The 18,673-nt window shown below is 41.3% G+C and overlaps 1 protein-coding gene across 3 annotated transcripts in view; it reads right to left on the bottom strand.

The window, feature by feature from the left end:
* Positions 1-15,225: 15,225 nt before the first annotated feature.
* Positions 15,226-18,673, bottom strand: part of SLCO3A1 (solute carrier organic anion transporter family member 3A1) — a 305,060-nt gene continuing 301,612 nt past the window's right edge. Inside the window, exons 11-12 of one of the 3 annotated variants that reach the window (XM_035024066.1) lie at positions 16,609-16,849; positions 15,822-15,908 (exon numbers count right to left, since the gene is read on the bottom strand). In XM_035024066.1, coding sequence (XP_034879957.1) covers positions 16,641-16,849 — 209 coding nt within the window. In that variant the 3' untranslated portion in view covers positions 15,822-15,908; positions 16,609-16,640. Of the gene's footprint in view, positions 16,850-18,673 lie in introns of all 3 variants that reach the window. The other 2 variants (XM_035024065.1, XM_035024068.1) reach the window with 2 other exon arrangements.

The raw sequence follows: 18,673 nt of genomic DNA on the forward strand, positions 1-18,673 counted from the left end.
CTCCTTAATTTCTCTTTCTTCTGTCTTGTTGTTTGTGTATGGGAATGCCACTGATTTCTGTGCATTGATTTTATATCCTGCCACTTTACTGAATTCCTGTATGAGTTCTAGCAGTTTTGGGGTAGAGTCTTTTGGGTTTTCCACATAAAGTATCATATCATCTGCAAAGAGTGAGAGTTTGACTTCTTCTTTGCCGATTCGGATGCCTTTATTTCTTTTTGTTGTCTGATTGCTTTGGCTAGGACTTCTAATACTATGTTGAATAGCAGTGGTGATATTGGACATCCCTGCCACATTCCTGACTTTATGGGGAAAGCTCTCAGTTTTTCCCCATTGAGAATGATATTCATTGTAGGTTTTTCATAGATGGCTTTTATGATATGGAGGTATGTACCCTCGATCCCTATACTCTGAAGAGTTTTGATCAAGAAAGGATGCTGTACTTTGTCAAATGCTTTTTCTGCATCTATTGAGAGGATCATATGATTCTTGTTCTTTCTTTTGTTAATGTATTGCATCACATTGATTGATTTGTGGATGTTGAACCAACCTTGCAGCCCAGGGATAAATCCCACTTGGTCGTGGTGAATAATCCTTTTAATGTACTGTTCGATCCTATTGGCTAGTATTTTGGTGAGAATTTTTGCATCCATGTTCATCAGGGATATTGGTCTGTAATTCTCCTTTTTGATGGTGTCTTTGTCTGGTTTGGGGATCAAGGTAATGGTGGCCTCCTAAAATGAGTTTGGAAGTTTTCCTTCCGTTTCTATTTTTTGGAACAGTTTCAGAGAATAGGTTTTAATTCTTCTTTAAATGTTAGGTAGAATTCCCCTGGGAAGCCATCTGGCCCTGGGCTTTCGTTTGTTGGGAGATTTTTGATGACTGCTTCAATTTCCTTAGTGGTTATAGGTCTGTTCAGGTTTTCTATTTCATCCTGGTTCAGTTTTGGTAGTTGATACATCTCTAGGAATGCATCCATTTCTTCCCGGTTATCTAATTTGCTGGAATTGCTCATAATATGTTCTTATAATTGTTTGTATTTCTTTGGTGTTGGTTGTGATCTCCCCTCTTTCATTCATGATTTTGTTGATTTGAATCTTTCTCTCTTCTTTTTGAAAAGTCTGTCCAGGGGTTTATCAATCTGGTTAATTCTTTCAAAGAACCAGCTCCTAGTTTTGTTGATCTGTTCTACTGTTCTTTTGGTTTCTAGTTCTTTGATTTCTGCTCTGATCTTGATTATTTCTCTTCTCCTGCTGGGTTTAGGCTTTATTTGCTGTTCTTTCTCCATCTCCCTTAGGAGTAGGGTTAGGTTGTGTATTTAGACTTTTCTTGTTTCTTGAGAAAGGCTTGTATTGCTATATACTTGCTCTTAGGACTGCCTTTGCTGTATCCCAAAGATTTTGAACAGTTGTGTTTTCATTTTCATTTGTTTCCATGAATTTTTTAAATTCTTCTTTAATTTCCTGGTTGACCCATTCATTCTTCAGTAGGATGCTCTTTAGCCTCCATGTATTTGAGTTCTTTCCAACTTTCCTCTTGTCACTGAGTTCTAGTTTCAAAGTACTGTGGTCTGAAAATAGGGAGGGAATGATCCCAATCTTTTGGTACCAGTTGAGACCTGATTTGTGACCTAGGATGGGATCTATTCTGGAGAATGTTCCATGGGCACTAGAGAAGAATGTGTATTCTCTTGCTTTGGGATGGAATGTTCTGAATGTGTCTGTGAAGTCCATTTGGTCCAGTGTGTCATTTAAAGTCTTTATTTCCTTGTTAATCTTTTGCTTAGACGATCTGTCCATTTCAGTGAGGGGGGTGTTAAAGTCCCCCACTATTATTGTATTGTTGTCGATGTGTTTCTTTGCTTTTGTTATTAATTGCCTTATATAATTGGCTGCTCCCACGTTAGGGGCATAGATATTTACAATTGTTAGATCCTCTTGTTGGATAGACCCTTTAAGTAGGATATAGTGTCCTTCCTCATCTCTTATTACAGTCTTTGGTTTAAAATCTAATTTGTCTGATAAAAGGATTGCCACCCCAGCTTTCTTTTGGTGTCCATTAGCATGGTAATTGGTTTTCCACCCCCTCACTTTCAATCTGGGGGTGTCTTTGGGTCTAAAATGAGTCTCTTTTAGACAGCGTATTGATGGGTCTTGTTTTTTACTCCAATGTGATAGCCTGTGTCTTTTGATTGGGGCATTTAGCCCATTTACTCAGGGTAACTATTGAAAGATAGGAATTTAGTGCTATTGTATTGCCTGTAAAGTGACTGTTACTGTATATTTTCTGTGTTCCTTTCTGGTCTATGTTACTTTTAGGCTCTCTCTTTGCTTAGAGGACCCCTTTCAATATTTCTTGTAGGGCTGGTTTTGTGTTTGCAAATTCCTTTAGTTTTTGTTTGTCCTGGAAGCTTTTTTATCTCTCCTTCTATTTTCAATGACAGCCTAGCTGGATATAGTATTCTTGGCTGCATATTTTTCTCATTTAGTGCTCTGAATATATTATGCCAGTCTTTTCTGGCCTGCCAGGTTTGTGGATAGGTCTGTTGTCAATCTAATGTTTCTACCATTGTGGGTTACAGACCTCTTGTCCTGAGCTGCTTTCAGGATTTTCTCTTTGTCTCTGAGAATCGTAAGTTTTACTATAAGATGTCAGGGTGTTGACGTATTTTTATTGATTTTGAGGGGGGTTCTCTGTGCCTCCTGGATTTGATGCCTGTTTCCTTCCCCAATTAGGTAAGTTCTCTGCTATAATTTGGTCCATATACTGTCTGCCCCCCTCTCTCTTTCTTCTTCTTCTAGGATCCCAATTATTCTAATATTGTTTCGTCTTATGGTATCACTTATCTCTCGAATTCTGCCCTTGTGATCCAATAGTTGTTTATCTCTCTTTTTCTCAGCTTCTTTATTCTCCATCATTTGGTCTTCTATATCACTAATTCTCTCTTCTGCCTCATTTATCCTAGCAGTTAGAGCCTCCATTTTTGATTGCACCTCATCAATATCCTTTTTGATTTTAAATTGGTTAAATTTTAGTTCTTTTATTTCTCCAGAAAGCGTTTCTCTAATAACTTCCATGCTTTTTTCAAGTCCAGCTAGTATCTTTAAAATCATCATTCTGAACTCTAGTTCTGACATCTTACTAATGTCCATATTGATTAGGTCCCTGGCGGTCAGTACTGTCTCTTGTCTTTTTTTTTTGAGGTGATTTTTTCCATCTTGTCATTTTGTCCAAAGTAGAATAGATGGATGAGAGAACAAAATGCTAACAGGGTAACAATGACCCCAGAAAAATATACACTAAACAAATCAGAAGCAACCTGAAACTGGGGGAAAAGAAAGGGAAAGAAAGAAAAAAGGAAAAAAGAGAAAAAGAAACAGAAACAGAATATGATCAAATATGATCAGGTTTGTGCATCGATCAGTGCCACACACTAGATTTTGGGCATATTTTGGTTTGTTAGAAGAAAGTGCCTCCCAAAATTTTAAAGAAAGTAAAACTTATGCATGTAAAAAATAAGGGTAAATATGAAGGGATGGAATATGAGTGTAAAGATGAAAATTATAAAAGATTTTATAAAAGGAATTGATAAGAAGTTGGTTGAAAAAGAAAGAAGAGAATTAAAAAAAGAAAAAAGGGAGAGAATGTGATCAGGCAGGAGGTTAGAACAAAGCCACACATTAGAGATTTAGGGTATATTTTGGTCTGTTAGAAGAAACTGTATCCCAAAATTTTAAAGAGAGAACAACTTATATACCAAAAATAAGGTTAACTACTATGAAGGGGTAGAATATGACTCTAAAAATGAAAAATAAAGATTTTTTTTAAAAAAAGGGATTGATAAGATATTGGTTGAAAAAGGGAAAAAGAAAATTAAAAAAAAAAAAAAGAAAAAAAAGAAAATTAAAAAAATTAAGTTTGAAAGACTCAGGAATCATGGGAAAAAAGCCATGGATTCTATGTGCAGTATTCCCCTAGTGCTGGAGTTCTGCCATTCTCATTGATCAGTAAACTTGGTCTTGGCTGGCTGTTCTCACTGATCTTCTGGGGGAGGGGCCTGTTGCCATGGTTCTCAAATGTCTTTGCCGGAGGCGGAAGTGCCCCACCCTTGCCGGGTGGGACTAAGTAATCTGCTCGGGTTTGCTCTCAGGAGCTTTTGTTCCCTGCAGGCTTTCCGTACAGCTTTGGAGGACAAGAGTGAAAATGGCAGCCTCCCAATCTCTGCCCCAGAGGAGCCGAGAATCCGGGGCCCCACTCTTCAGTGAGCCCCCAGAGAAAAGCAGTCACTTCCATCTCCTCTGTCTCCTCCCGCACTCCATGCTCACCCAGTCTGTGACCAAGAGTTTCTATCTCTGACACCTGACCCCGGGTGGAGTCTCCAAACCCAGCAGATTCCTGCGGTGCGCTCCTGCACCACTCCTCCTGGGGGAGGAAGGGGAGTCTCCCCAGATCTGCCACTTGTTGGGTCCCTGCTGGAGGAGCAGTGGCCTGACTGTTCTGCAGATCAGGGTTTATGGCAACCCTGAGCTGAGAGCTCACGCCTCGGCTCCATCTCTGCAGCCAGCTTCCCCGCTCGGATACCTGGGAGCTCTGCCACACTCAGGCACCCCCGGTCTTTCTGTGACCCCGAGAGTCCTGAGACCACACTGTCCTGCGAGGATTCCACCCCCTGCTTAGCCACTGGAGCGACATCCCTCAGTGGAGCAGACTTCCAAAAGTTCCAATTTTGTGCTCCGTGGCTCTATCACTTGCCATAAGCAACTGACGGAGACCCCTCCCCTGCCATCTATCCTCCCAAATATTGCCTCGGATTCACTTCTCCGCACATCCTACCTTCCAGAAAGTGGTCGCTTTTCTGTTCAGAGAGTTGCTGCTATTCTTTTCTTCGATCTCCTGTTGAGTTTGTAGGTGTTCAGAATGGTTTGATCCCTATCCGGCTGAATTCCTGGGACCAGATGAAATCCAGGTCTCCTACTCCTCCGTCATCTTGCTCCTCTCCTCTATTTTTTATTTTTTGAGGAATCTTCATACTGTTTTTCACAGTAGCTGCACCAATTTCTCCACATCTCTCCAACACTTATTCTTTTCGATACTAGCTGTTCTAACAGGTATAAGATGTTATCTCGTTGTGGTTTTGATTTTCGTCTCCCAAGTGATGAGTGATGTTGAGCATCTTTTCATGTGTCTGTTGTCCATCTGTATGTCTTCTTGGGAAAATGTCTATTCAGGTCCTCTGCCCATCTTTATTTGTTTTTTTGGTGTTGGGTTGTATAAGTTCTTCATATATATTTTGGATATTAACCCATTATTAGATATAGCATTTGCAAATATCTTCTCCCATTCAGGAGGTTGCCTTTTTGTTTGTTGACGGTTTCCTTCACTGTGCAAAAGCTTTTTATTTTGGTGTGGTCCCAGTAGTTTATTTTTGCTTTTGTTTCTCTTGACTGAGGAGACAGATCTAGAAAAATGTTCCTAAGGCCAGTGTCAAAGATTTTATTGCCAAGTTCTCTTCTAGGAGTTTTAGGGTTTCAGGTCTCACATTTAGGTCTTTAACCCATTTTCAGTTTATTTTTTTGTATGGTATAAGAAAGTTCAGTTTCATTCTTTTGCATGGAGCTGTCCAGTTTTCCCAGTATCACTTATTGAAAAGACTACTTTTTCCTCATTGTATATTCTTTTTTTGTCATAGATTAATTGACCATGTAAATGTGGGTTTATTTCTGAGTTTTCTATTCTGTTCTATTGATCTATATGTTTATTTTTATGCCAGGACCATACTGTTTTGACTACTACAGCTTTGTAGTACATCTTGAAAGCTGGGATTGTGATACCTCCAACTTTGTTCTTCTATAAGATTGCTTTGATATTTGGGGCCTTTTGTGGCTCTATACAAATGCTAAGATTATTTGTTCTGGCTCTATAAAAATGCTGTTGGTACTTCGATATGGATTGCATTGAACCTGTAAATTACTTTGGGTAGTATGGACATTTTAATATTGATTCTTCAAGGTATTTTAATTTTGAAATAATCAGATATATCCTTTTATTGATGGATTTTTGTATTTTGGATATTCTTAGAAAATCCCCAAACCATAAATGTGTTCTGTTTGCCCTAAATCCTTTATAGTTTTAAAACATTTTAAACTATGTAAACCATGTAGGATTTATATTTTTCATTGGTCAGAGGCAATGAGTTAAATTTGTTTCCAAAGTGTCTCCCCAAGCCATTAGTTGAATGGTCCCATGTTTTCCCAGTAATTTGAAATGCTTTCCTTTAATATATTCTAAGTCTCCATATATATAAGTGTTTGTTTATGGAAGCTACTCTGAGCCTTTGATCTATTTATCTGGTTTGTGCAAATGCCACACCTCTTTAAGTACTAGAACTTTTTTTAACATGTTGATTTTTGAGAAAGCTACTCTTCCTGTATTGTTGTTTTTTATTTTTATTTTCAGAATTAGCATGCCTGTTCTTGAGCATTCTGTTTGAATTTTGCAATCAGTTTGTGAATTTCCATAGAAACTCCTGTTGGTATTTTCTTGGGGATTGCATTGAAATTATTTAGGGAGAAATTACATTTTCCAAATATTTAGCCATCCAATTTTGGAATATGGCAATGCTCTTTATTTTTTGTTATTACCTTTGTCTTTGAAAATGGATTCACAGGTTTTATTTTTTTTAATAAATAGTGCACCTTTCTGTTAGTCATTTTTATAGGTTATGAATGCTGCTTTTATAAAGGAGACCACATCATTATTGTGATTATTATTAAGTATGAAGTAATAAACCTGTGCACATGAACTGGGCTGAGTACAGCCTTTTCTGGGCTATGATTCTGCATTTTTCTTTTTTAGAAATTTGAAAGCTAACAGGTAGGAAATTTATATTCATCAGTGCTCAAGCAACAGAACTATATATACTCCAGACAGAATGTATATGCAGATTTTTTATCAGTAAGGGATGATCATGAATCTGAGCCTACACAAGTAGAGAAGTGGTGACATCAACTCACCCCATTACTAACTTATACCAATGATTTAATCACCAAGACGAGCCATCCATTCACATTAATCTAGAAAAGATGACCTTATATTGTCTCCCCCCCACTTTTTTTCCGATACAAGAATCTTTAGAATACCAAAAGCTTCAGTTTCTGGTAAACATTTAGAAAGATCATTACATGGTCTTCAAAAGAGTTGAGGATAATACCAGTTTGGCTGAACTTTATTTTTAGTCTTGCAGGTTAGATAATGAATTGGGTTTGATCTGATGGTATATTTCAGTGCAGCTCGAACTTCTCAAAGCTAACTATGGTGTAGACTTCTAGGACATTTTCAGGGGTGCAGTAAGATATTGGATGTGCCCACTTTTACTTCTGCAAGAGTTTTGTATGAAAATTTCTTTTTCATGTACGAAGATGTAAAAGTGATTGAATTGCTCTTCCATACCAGTAGAAGCTTGTGACCCTCTCTGACAACCATCTCAGAACTCAATAACCAGATGGTTTTATTTTCCTCTGTGATTACTGGGAAAGACACTTGTCCTCTTCTGGATTTTTTTCCAGTGGTAAAATCAAGTTTTGTGCCTTTCTTATCTCTACTTCACAGACATATTTCAAGTATCTAAGAAGTACACCAATGTAGATTGCCACCCAAATTCATAAATGATGAGCTGTATATAAATTCATTTACCTAACAGATACCAATTGAGACTTTCAGAGTGATAAACATTAGGCAAAGATTTAGAAATGAAAACGTATACCTGTGGGTCATAACTATAGGAATAATTAAAGTATTGGACATTGGCACAAGGGAAAAAAATTCCTTTATCATTCAGGGTTTGCACATTTGGGCCCCGCTATCATTACTAGCTGTGGAATTTATAAGAATTAAATAGTTTTTATTTTTTATTTTTTTAAAAAGACCTTATTTATTTGACAGAGAGAGATGGAACACAAGCAGGAGGAGTGGGAGAGGGAGAAGCAGGCTTCCCGCGGAGCGGGGAGCCCGATGCAGGCCTCCATTCCAGGACCCCGGGATCATGACTTGAGCAGAAGGCAGACGCTTAATGACTGAGCCACCAGGGCGCCCCAGAATTAAATAGTTTTTCAACTCAATTTTTAAAGTTGTATTGATCCAGATCAGCATATGACCATTAGATACTTGGAGAGTTTAAGGAACAATAAACTATTTAAATTTGTGAAGTGACCACATTATATTATATTATTTGTCCATTATTTAAAATAAAATTCTCAACCCAGGGTGCATATCATCCAGCTGAAATGTTTGCTTAATTGACTTCATCAACAAAATGCTACATCTTTTATAGATCTATTCTTACACAAAGATTGAGAGGATTGGTGTCTGTATGTGTGGTTTATAAAACCATCATAGTCCTAGCTTTTCAGAAGTATGTGGTGTTTATAAGGGTTGAATGCATGCTGATTTGGGGAAAGGAATTAATATATAATTTGAATTCAGGGTACAAGCCTTTAAAAAATATGATCCAGCTTGGAGAAGCATTTCTGAAATACCTCCAGGGAATAAATTTCTTTTATTAATCCAATCAGCCATTGATGTCATTCTTCCAATTTAATTACGTTTATCTGCCAATGGGTGACTCTGCTTCTTATGCATGTAATTTCAGTGGGTACAAATGGTGATGGCAAATAATTGTCCTCAGGGAGATAATTGCTGTTATAATTATTTACTCATGCAAGTTAGCTCTGTTAGAAAGTTCATCTTCTGTTGGATACCTGGCAATATGAGGGAACATATTTCCTTAGACATTTTCTGGGTACCAGGCACTGTGCTAAGTGCCTTATATACATTATTCCACTGAATCCTCATGATATTCCTACAAAATGGGCATGATTACCTTCATCTAATTAATGAGAAAATTATAACTGCATAGATGGCAAGTACAGAAACCCAGATTCAAACTGAGGCCAACAGGCCAGAAATGAAATGATTCCTATTTCACAGGTGTTTGCAAGGCTTAAATAAAGAGACAGCCTTTGTAAAGAATTTAGCCTGGTGCTGCTGTGTTATTACGGTTATCCGCATGTCTGTTCATAGAGATTTTACCTCTGCAGCCACTTCCTGCTTCCTTCCAGGAAGCCATTCCAGTGGATAGAGTGAAGCATCATACCTGGATCCTACATGAGAATGTTTTCCTTTGAGGTCTTTGTATGCCCCACCTCCTTGAGAATGCTTCATCTGGCTACTCTGGTCCTTAGGGATTCTCTCCTCTCTGAATTCCCATCACTCTGGCATCTCTTTCTCAATAATAATGCCTCGATGTATAGTGTGTCATAGAAGTCATCCTATGATATGGAGGCTTGTTTTTCCTTGATCTAAATTGTGAATTTATTGAGTACAAGGAAGGCTTCCTTGGATCTCTCCACAGGGCTTCATAGGGCACAGGGATCCACACCAGGCTCTGGATCAATACTCTTTCATTAAGTGTGAAATCTACAAATAATTAACTACCCGAAGGCTAGAAAGTGCTGAGAGCTCAGAGCAAGACAGATGTTCGTTATGAAGAGTTGGAGGCTCCTCTTGAGGGAGTGTCATTTATCATCAAAGGCACCCATTGGCCACTTCCTCTTTTGAAAATAGTAGTACAAGGTGGTAGGGTGGCATGCCAGGGGAAATGTTTGGAGGTTTTCTCTCTTGAGAAAAATGGCCCCTGTTAATTCCTCCCCAATATCTCATCTGTGCCCCTGTTGTCACACACAAAGGGCTGAAGAGGGAGTGAGAGGTTACAATTTGGGGGGAGAAGTGATGTTTGTGAAGAAAAGCATTGACTGGCTTTCTGCCCTAAAATTGAGGGAAGGGGACCCCAAAGTCTGGGCGTGTATTAAGGAGGGGGGCTGACATCTTGTACACTGGGTGCATGGGCTTGCTGACTTGTCCTGTCACCATCAGAGCAGGCTGGGGAGGAGGGAGGCAAGGACAGCCCTAAGAAGCAAAGAGGTGGGTATAATGGCCTGGTTCTTACTTCAGGCCCAGAGCCCAGACTAGGAGGGAAGGTGAGGTTGGAGGCAACTGGGTTCCCCAGGGACCAACCCAGTGTAGGGCAAACAGGTGCTTTCTGCAAGGGAATGAAGCAAATGGCTGGTGACTGAAAGTCTGCCTGAAGTTAGACCTACTTCTCCAAAGGAAGCCACAGAGCTCAGGGGAGCTTCTTGGAATGGAGTCCTTCTTTAGCTTGGCTTACTGGGGCAGGCTGCTTCCACACCAGCTCTTCATAGAAGAGGCTCAGTCAGCAGGGGTGGCAGCAAGCTTAGTCGTGGGCAATCCAGGAAGCAAACTGGGCTTCTCTCTTTACTTCCACACCTTGCTCTGGAGGTGAATTTGGGCAGGGAAGAGGAAAGTGGAGCTCCCCTTCGCTCCATGCTCCCAGAGCTACAAGTCCATAGGCCTGTCCTTGTTGGGGAGGGCTTGAACAGAATACGTGCTTAGAGTTCCCATATGGACAGAATTAGGTCTTAATAAGTGTAGCAAAGTTGCTTTTTTTAAAACATTGAAGTATAAGTGACAGCATTACATTAATTTCAGGTATACAACACAGTGATTCCACAACTCTGTGTTATGCTCACTGCAAGTGTAGCTACCATCTGTCACCATATAACACTATTACACTATGATTGATTATATTCCCTACTCTGTACCTTTAGTCTCAGGGACCTATTGTTTCCACAACTGGAAGCTTGGCCTTCTCACTGCCTTTCATCCCTTTTGCCCACCCCCAACATCATCCCATCTGGCAACCTTCAGCTCTCTGTATTTATGAGTCTGTTTCTGCTTTGTGTTAGTTGATTTGTTTTTATTTTTTTAGATTCTTCATATAAGTGAAATCATATGGTATTTGTCCTTCTCTGACTAATTTCACTTAGGATAATACCCTCTAGTTTCAACCATGTTGTTGCAAGTGGCAAGATCTTTCTTTTTTTATGGCTGAGTAATATTCCATCACACACACACACACACACACACACCATATCTTTATCCATTCATCTATTGATGGACACTTAGGTTACTTTCATATGTTGGCTATTATAAATAATGCTGCAATACACATGGGGTGCATCTATCTTTTTGAATTTGTGTTTTTGTTTTGGGGGGTAAGTACCCACTAGTGGAATTACTAGATTGTATGGGAATTCTATTTTCAATTTTTTGAGGAACCCCCCATACTGTTTTCCATAGCAGCCGCAGCAATTTATGTTCCCACCAACAATGCATGAGAGTTCCTTTTTTTTCCTACGTCCTCCCTTGATGCCAACACTTGCTATTTCTTGCCTTTTTAATACTAGCCATTCTGACATGTGTTAAGTGATACTGTGGTTTTGATTTGCGTTTCCCTTAATGATGCTGAGCATTTTTTCATGTCTGTTGGCCATCTGTATGTCTTCTTGAGAAAATGTCTATTTAGGTCCTCTGCCCATTTTTAATTGGATTATTTGGTGGGGGGGAGTTGGTGTGAAATTATACAAGTTATTCATAATTTTGGATATTAAGCTCTTATTGGACTATCATTTGCAAATATCTTCTCCCATTCAGTGGGTTACCTTTTTATTTTGTTGATAGTCTCCTTTGCTGTGCAGAAGCTTTTTAATTTGGTATAGTCCCAATAGTTTGCTTTTGTTTCCCTTGCCTGAGGGTACAGATCTAGAAATGAAGCTGTTTTGATAACTAAAATGATGAAACAATTAAGGAATTGACCGAAAGGTCATTAAGGGAGCAGCTATCCAATAGGACAGAGAGTTCCCAAAAAGCAAAATGGTAGCAACTATTGGTAAAGAGTTGCTGGTTTGTATTTAGATGGTCAAGGATGAGAACTCTCAATGAAACTCATTACTTCTTGAGTCTCACTGGGACTGACTCTGGATTTGCACATACATGGAATTCTCCTGACATCCCTGCCAAGCAGGCTGAAACTTTCCCATCTTCGAGCCACGTAAAGACAGGTTCAGAGCAGTGACTGGACTTGGTAACCTGGCAAGGCTAGTAAGCAGCCGAGCTGAGAGGCAAACTTGGTACCTGCTCTTTCCATCCTGTCTTCCTACTGCTCCCAGCTATGGAGGGCCTACTGTGCACAGGAGACCTCACAGTCTTGTCCATACTAATTAAAAATCATGGCCTTGCTTTAACCTCACATACCTCAGTTTGAAATACAGAATGCGTGGGGGAACCGCTAACCCTCTTCCCCAGTGCTCAGATTCCCAGGGAGCCTCGAATGCCATGCAGGAGAGGGTGGAACCTAGTAAGAGTGAGGGCCTGCAAGTATTTTTGGTCCTCTCCTCCCCCCAGCATGGGTCTGAGTTCTGTAGCTCTCCTCCCCAATAGCTACCTCCAGTTTTGGGGGGATTGACCTGCCAATACCATCTGAAGAAATGATTGACAGTGCTATATGATTCAAGGGCCATACAGGGACAGTTGACATTTAAATAAAGTCTGATCTCCAACGTCCTGTTCAAGACATATATGTCTCCTTTTCTTGCATTGTGTTGTAATGTCTAATCATTTGCATACAACTTAAAGACCTAGGCCATGATTATTTTAGCAACAACTGAAATAACTACCATTTTCTTTGGGCACTTTTTTTTTTCCTTTTTTTAACTGTATATCAAGCACTGATTTTACTATGAAAATATAGATGCCTCAATACAGAATACCCCAAAGGAATGGAAGGCTAGGCATGAGGGTGAGTTAAGAATCTGGATGAAGAAAGGAGCCCACTGCTATGCTGGGCATAAAGCTTTCCCACTTCCATTGTGTTGGGTAGACATTTCAATTGCTCCTGTGGATTATGGCAAAGTTCTCAGTGACAAGTGATGGAGAAGAACATCATAGACAATGTGTCCTTTCCAAAGAAGGCCAGTGTCTTCTGTCCTGCAGGTTTGAGTCCCTGAGGCTATTTCCTATATTGCTGGTCAAACGAATTCATGCATTTGTCACTCTGCCTTTGTGCTCTGAGTTCATTGCTTTTTTATTTCATCCCTTAATTCCTTCATGAGGAACAGCAGAGAAGTGGGATTGCCCAATGCAACACTCTTGACATTCTGAAAAGCCCTCCTTTGGGGGATCCAATAAATGCATATTTGTGCATTTCATATTTGGGAACACTGGAACTCAGGAAGCTTATGATACTTTTAAAAGTGCATTCTGGAAAGCAAAAGTTAGTTTCTGCCCTATGCGTTAACTATAGACATTTCTCTGCAGAGTTACAGAAATAGTTCTGTAGCAGTAGTTCGTGAAGTAGCAAAGCCTAAAAATATAAAAAAAAAGACAGGTTCTTTGTAAAGTGGGTATACTGGTAGTTTTGAATCCATATTTGAGGGCATAGAAACAGCCTGTTTTAATTTTGGTTGAGCCAAATGCTTGCGCGCATGACTAGCCCTTTCACAAAGACAGAAAAGGGTCAAGTTGGATTTTCAGATATGGATCAAGATGGACCACATGTATATGGAGTTCAAAGCCCTGCTGGCCATGGTGGCTGAGAGGACATTGCTGAGAGCTGGATGTGAGTTTAACCTGTCAATTCCCCCTGAGTTGGCTGAACAATCTGTGTGACCCGATCTCTTATGTACCTGCTTATATATGGAAGGATGAATCTCTTCATTCCAAAACAGTAATAATAGGTCTTTGTGAAGTTAAAATGGATGGAGAGTAAGCTTTCCATAAATTGATCACCTTTATGGGAGGAAAGGTAGCAGGAGAAAAGAAATTGGGCTATAGACGCAACACAAATGTGAAATTTTGGACTGAGAGCATGAATGCCATAAGCAATAGCCCTTCCTTGCTTCCTTCTGCCTCCCACTGAATTTCCAGAGCAAATGAAGCCCTGCTCCCGGGAGGAACCACTAACCAATTTTCCAGCTGCTTCAGCATCTTTCTGCGTCAGGAAGGAGAATGTTAAAATTGCATTTTCTTGGGATCTTTGTGCCAGAGAGAATAAATTGCCTTGCAAACAATATTGCCTTGCAAACAATAAACAATCGCATAAATAGCAAGACTAGGCTAAAAAAGAGTCTTCGAGGCACCAGTGTGCTGGGTAATCAGGCGTCAGAGAAGGTAACTCGCCCAAGCATATTCTTTCGTGAGTCCACTGACTCCCTAGAGTAAAGACCACATAGGGCTGAGGTGAGTGAAGTCTCCCAGTAATATTAACTTGACAAGCTTTGATTTCAGGTGAGCTCACCTACAAAGGATGAAGCTGTCTAGGGCAAGATCCAGGCTGGAAGGGGATATGAAGAAAGTAGGTCAGTTACCAGGGCTAGCCCCATAAGAGGAGTGGGGCCATCGTAGATCTCTTGCCCAGAAGACAGAGTGCAAGCACCAGTTTCTGGAGCTCCAGTCTGGCCAGCAATGTAATGAATGTATGATGCATGTCAGTGGCTGGCATCAACCTGACCAAACTGTCCATATATGGTAGGAGTCCAGCCACTGGACTCAAGATGGTGGAGGAGAAAGTAGCCAATCACAAAGAGGCCTGGCAAGGACTAGGAAGACAACTGGAGCCTCATCTATGGGGTGAGGCTGGTGGGAGAGAGGTGTCTGTGGACCTAGAAGAGGGAAGACAAATACTGCGGTTGCCTCTGCAGAGTGGGACAGAAGTCAAAGTCCCCCAGGCTGATGCATCTGAGACCATTTGTTATTCATTCACTCACTCGTATACTGAGCATCTACCAAATACTAGTGGGTCGACCCTGAAAGGAAGCCATTGCCTGCTCTCCCAGTAGGAGAGTCAGAAAGGAAAACCAGACAGTGACAGTGCAGGACCAGAAAATGTCGCAATAGGAGCTGCATCAGGGCTGTGGAGCACCTCATTCCAGCCAGAGTTGGGATGGCAATGAATAATTCCCATTTACCAAGCGACCATTCTGTGCTAGAGCTTGGTGCCTCCACATGTGACCTCATTTACATCTTATCACAACTGTATAAAGCAGATGTCAATATTCCGGTTTAAAAATGATAAAATTGAGGCTCCGTGCAGTCTGCTCACTTGCTCGATGCCACATCAGTGTCAAGGGCTGGGGTGAGGATTTGAAGCCAGGAGCTATTTTGGCTCCAAAGCCCATGCTCTTTCGAATGAGTCAAAGCCCACAAATATGGAACATCTGCAGCCAGAAACATTCCCCCAAAGAATCTTTTAAGATCATTCTACCCAAAAACACAAGAGAAAAAGGTAATAGAGATTACAGCATGAGACAGAGAAAGAATTAAAATAGTGCTTTTAATATAATTTTCAGCAAATGTACAGTATGTACTTTACATCACATATTTCTAAACTGCTCATCTGGAAAATATAAGCTGCAAAAATACAGAATACCACACTCAAAATCTGTTGAGTATGTGCTTTTTTCCCCATCCCTTCTGTGAAACAGGGTCATTTTTACCACCCCCACACCCCCACTCCATTGTAATCCAGCCTCGGCTGCTTTTGGAAGAGCTGCTGGAGCCCTCCGTCAGAGAAGCATTCTGGAGAGGGGTTTTCTAAAGCGTGTCAGCAGGACATCCCCACAGGAGCCAAGGGAGGGATAGACCAAAGGGAATTTGCACACCTGGTCAACATTACTCTTTAGCAACCCAGGAAAATTGCCTACTGCAAGGGTTTGGAGGACTCCTGACCACAAACACCTCCTCAGTCCTCATCACAGGCCTGTGCTTGGGGCCTCAAAGGACCACACACTGGCCGGATAATCCACACAGGGACCCTTGGGTTCTTGGGCAGGGCAGAGCACGCTAAGTCAGGCCTGCGAGGTCTGTGGATAGTGGCGGGCTGTTCTCTGGAGGAGGAGGATGAGGGCCAGGCCCTCAGCTTCTCACAAAGGAGTCTTCTGAAGGTGAATGTGACTCGGGGCAGGTTTTCTCAGTCTCAATGTCTTGGTACTCTGTGCCTAAAAAGGGAGGAGGGAAGAAGAGCCAAGAGGAAAAAGAGATCGGTCTTTTCTGGTTTTCCTACTATTTTTTTAAAAGGCTTATATAATACCATCAGGGCTTTTCAGTGGAATGGACAAGAGCAGAAGTCATGCAAGGAAATACTGGGTTTTGCTCCATGTAACCCCAAGAAGCCAGATTCCAAGCCCAGAGACCTTTGTGAAGGCCACATCTTTCTGAGAATCTATACCAATACTCAACTAGATGTTTCTTCTCTGGGAATGAATAAGTATCCCAGTCATTAACTTGTCCTCATCTTATATAAATCACCAGTGACAGGCCTTGTGTTCTGGGACTCCCAAGTGTCACGGCAATCTCTGTTGAAGATGTGGCTGAGTGCCAGACAGCACCCGCCTGCGTCATAATGTCATGCTTTCTCCTCCAGCATCCTGGACACTGTTTTCTTTCCAGCCACAGGATGCACCGCATGCTGAGTCAAACAATCTCCTCACTGGGGCAAGGTTTTTAAGCCTATGTCACACTTCCAAAATAGATGCTGTGGCTTCACTTAAAAGGCATTAAAAACCCAGCTAGTCCTTGGGCTGATTTACAAGCTGGGTAGGTCTCACTGAGCATGATGTGCGGCTCTGCTGTTCAGTGATAGGCACAGTGGGACCATACAAGTCCCCACTCATTTACTTGTCCTCTTTAGACTCTGACCTGGTGATAGAAAAGGTGACAGTGGGGAAATGTCACTCTTTTCCTCGGGATTTTGCAGCTGAGATCTGGCTTATAGGACGCAGCCCGTGTGTTCGGAGCAGTTTGGAGCATCCTTGCTCAACTTTCATGAGGATCAAGTTCTTGTGGTCTTGGGGCGGGGGGGTAGGTTCTGCTGGAACCCTGGGGAACAGGGAGTTGGGGAGGGTAGGACAGAAGCGAGAGCTGGAGTTGGTTCTTGTGCCTGGAATGAGTAAGAGAGAGGTTGTTGAGTGGCCAGAACACGTCTACCAATGTGGCTAAGGTGGAAGAAGGAAGGAGTGTGTTTAAAGGTCTCTAATGTTTAATTATTAAGGTAAAAAAGTTTTTTTTTCATTTTAGATTCCCGTGCCTGTAGGCAACATTTTGCAGAGGTCTCACTTCCGGCTCTTGGCTCATTTCTCTATGAAATATAGATTTCTGTGGGGGGTTTTCCCAAGAGTAGATGCCCCGCTGGCCTCATCAAAGCTTCCGAAGAGGCAGATCTCGGTTCTTGCGTTGGTGGTGATGTGGTATAGTAGAAAGAGCACTGGTTCAGGAGTCAGACAGACCTGGCATTGGCTCCTGGTGGCCTTTCTAACTAGCTGTGTGACCTTGGGAGCCTTGGGTTTATTGAACCTTCGTTTCCTGATCTGTAAAAGTGGAAAAAAATTAGATTCCCCTTTGCCTGGTGTAAAGCTGCTGGGTGCATTACCTGGGACCATGCCTTATGACACCTGGCACGTGGGTAGCAGACTCTTACATGGGAGCTCCCCAGCCCCTTCCTCCTTTGAGGTGCTGGACGAATCTATGTGTTAGTTGGGTTCCTTCTGTAATGCAACTTCCTATATTGCATACTTCTGATTCATCTTATGTCCTTAGATTATAAAATTGAACAGTTTTGACAAACATAATACCATGAGAGCTCTCTTCTATTAAGTTAGCACGAATTTAAGAAAAACATTATTTTGGGGGATTTAATGGCAAGATGTCAACCTATAGAATGTTAAACCTCCAGAAAATTTACCATTCCATTTGCTCATAGCAGAATACAATCACTTTGCCTTATGGAAAAATATTCAGAATTTATGCTAATCATCAACTACTGATTGTTGGCCTGAGTCAATGCAAAAATAGAAACATCTAGAAAGTCTGTTCCTAAAAGCCTAGTATCTGATAATAGAGTAAGACCTATCCAACTGGCAACCAGTGTTGGTGTGTCTGAAGGCCCTGGGCCAGAGCCAAAATCCTGAGGTTGATGCTGAGGACCATGGCGGTGCCTGGTGGGAGAGGTGTCTGGGGTGTCCCCACTGGAGCCGATGACCAGCACGGAGGAATGCCTCCCTGGTGTGTCAGAATGTATTAGAGTGGAGGAGTCTCCTGTTTCCTGTTACCTGTTTCTGGTAGAATACCCCATAGAAATTGATCATTGGGCTCTGTGGTTAAGACCACGAACAACCCAGGAAGAACAGAAGTCTCCAGAAGACAGCTGTCGTGGTGTCCCTGGTGGTTATATTAGGGGGCACGTGAGAGTGGGTAGGACACACAGTCCATTTGAGCCAGAGTCTTCCTGATGAGGCAGTCCCTATGGGTAGAGAGGAGTGTCTCACGTCTTGCTCAGTAGGCAGGGGGTACCCATAAAAGCTAAGATCACGGGCTTTGGATTCACAGACCTGGGTTTCAATCCCAGCTCTGCTTCGTGGCTTGAACCGATTCTGGAAGCCTTCCCTGCCTCCTTTTCCTCTCCTGTCCACTGCTGCTAGTAACAGTTCCTGCCTCACAGGGCTATTGTTGAGATTAAATGAGCTAATACGTATAAGAAGCTGATTCACAGTAAGTGCTAGGTAAATGTTAGCTACTATTATTATTAGTTATTATTAGTGTTTACCAATTATTCCACCTGGTGTATCTGTTAGCTTCATAGTGCCAACGTTTTATGTTGGTGGGAATGGATGTGAAATACTATTTGGATTCACTTTTTTTTTTTTTTTAACTCATTAACTCATTAACACATTTCCTCCTCCCATCCCCATTTCATCACATAAGAAAA

Source organism: Mirounga leonina, unplaced genomic scaffold (genome assembly GCF_011800145.1).
Source record: "Mirounga leonina isolate KUSES-001 unplaced genomic scaffold, KU_Mleo_1.0 Mir_178, whole genome shotgun sequence".
Taxonomy (NCBI): Eukaryota; Metazoa; Chordata; class Mammalia; order Carnivora; family Phocidae; genus Mirounga; species Mirounga leonina.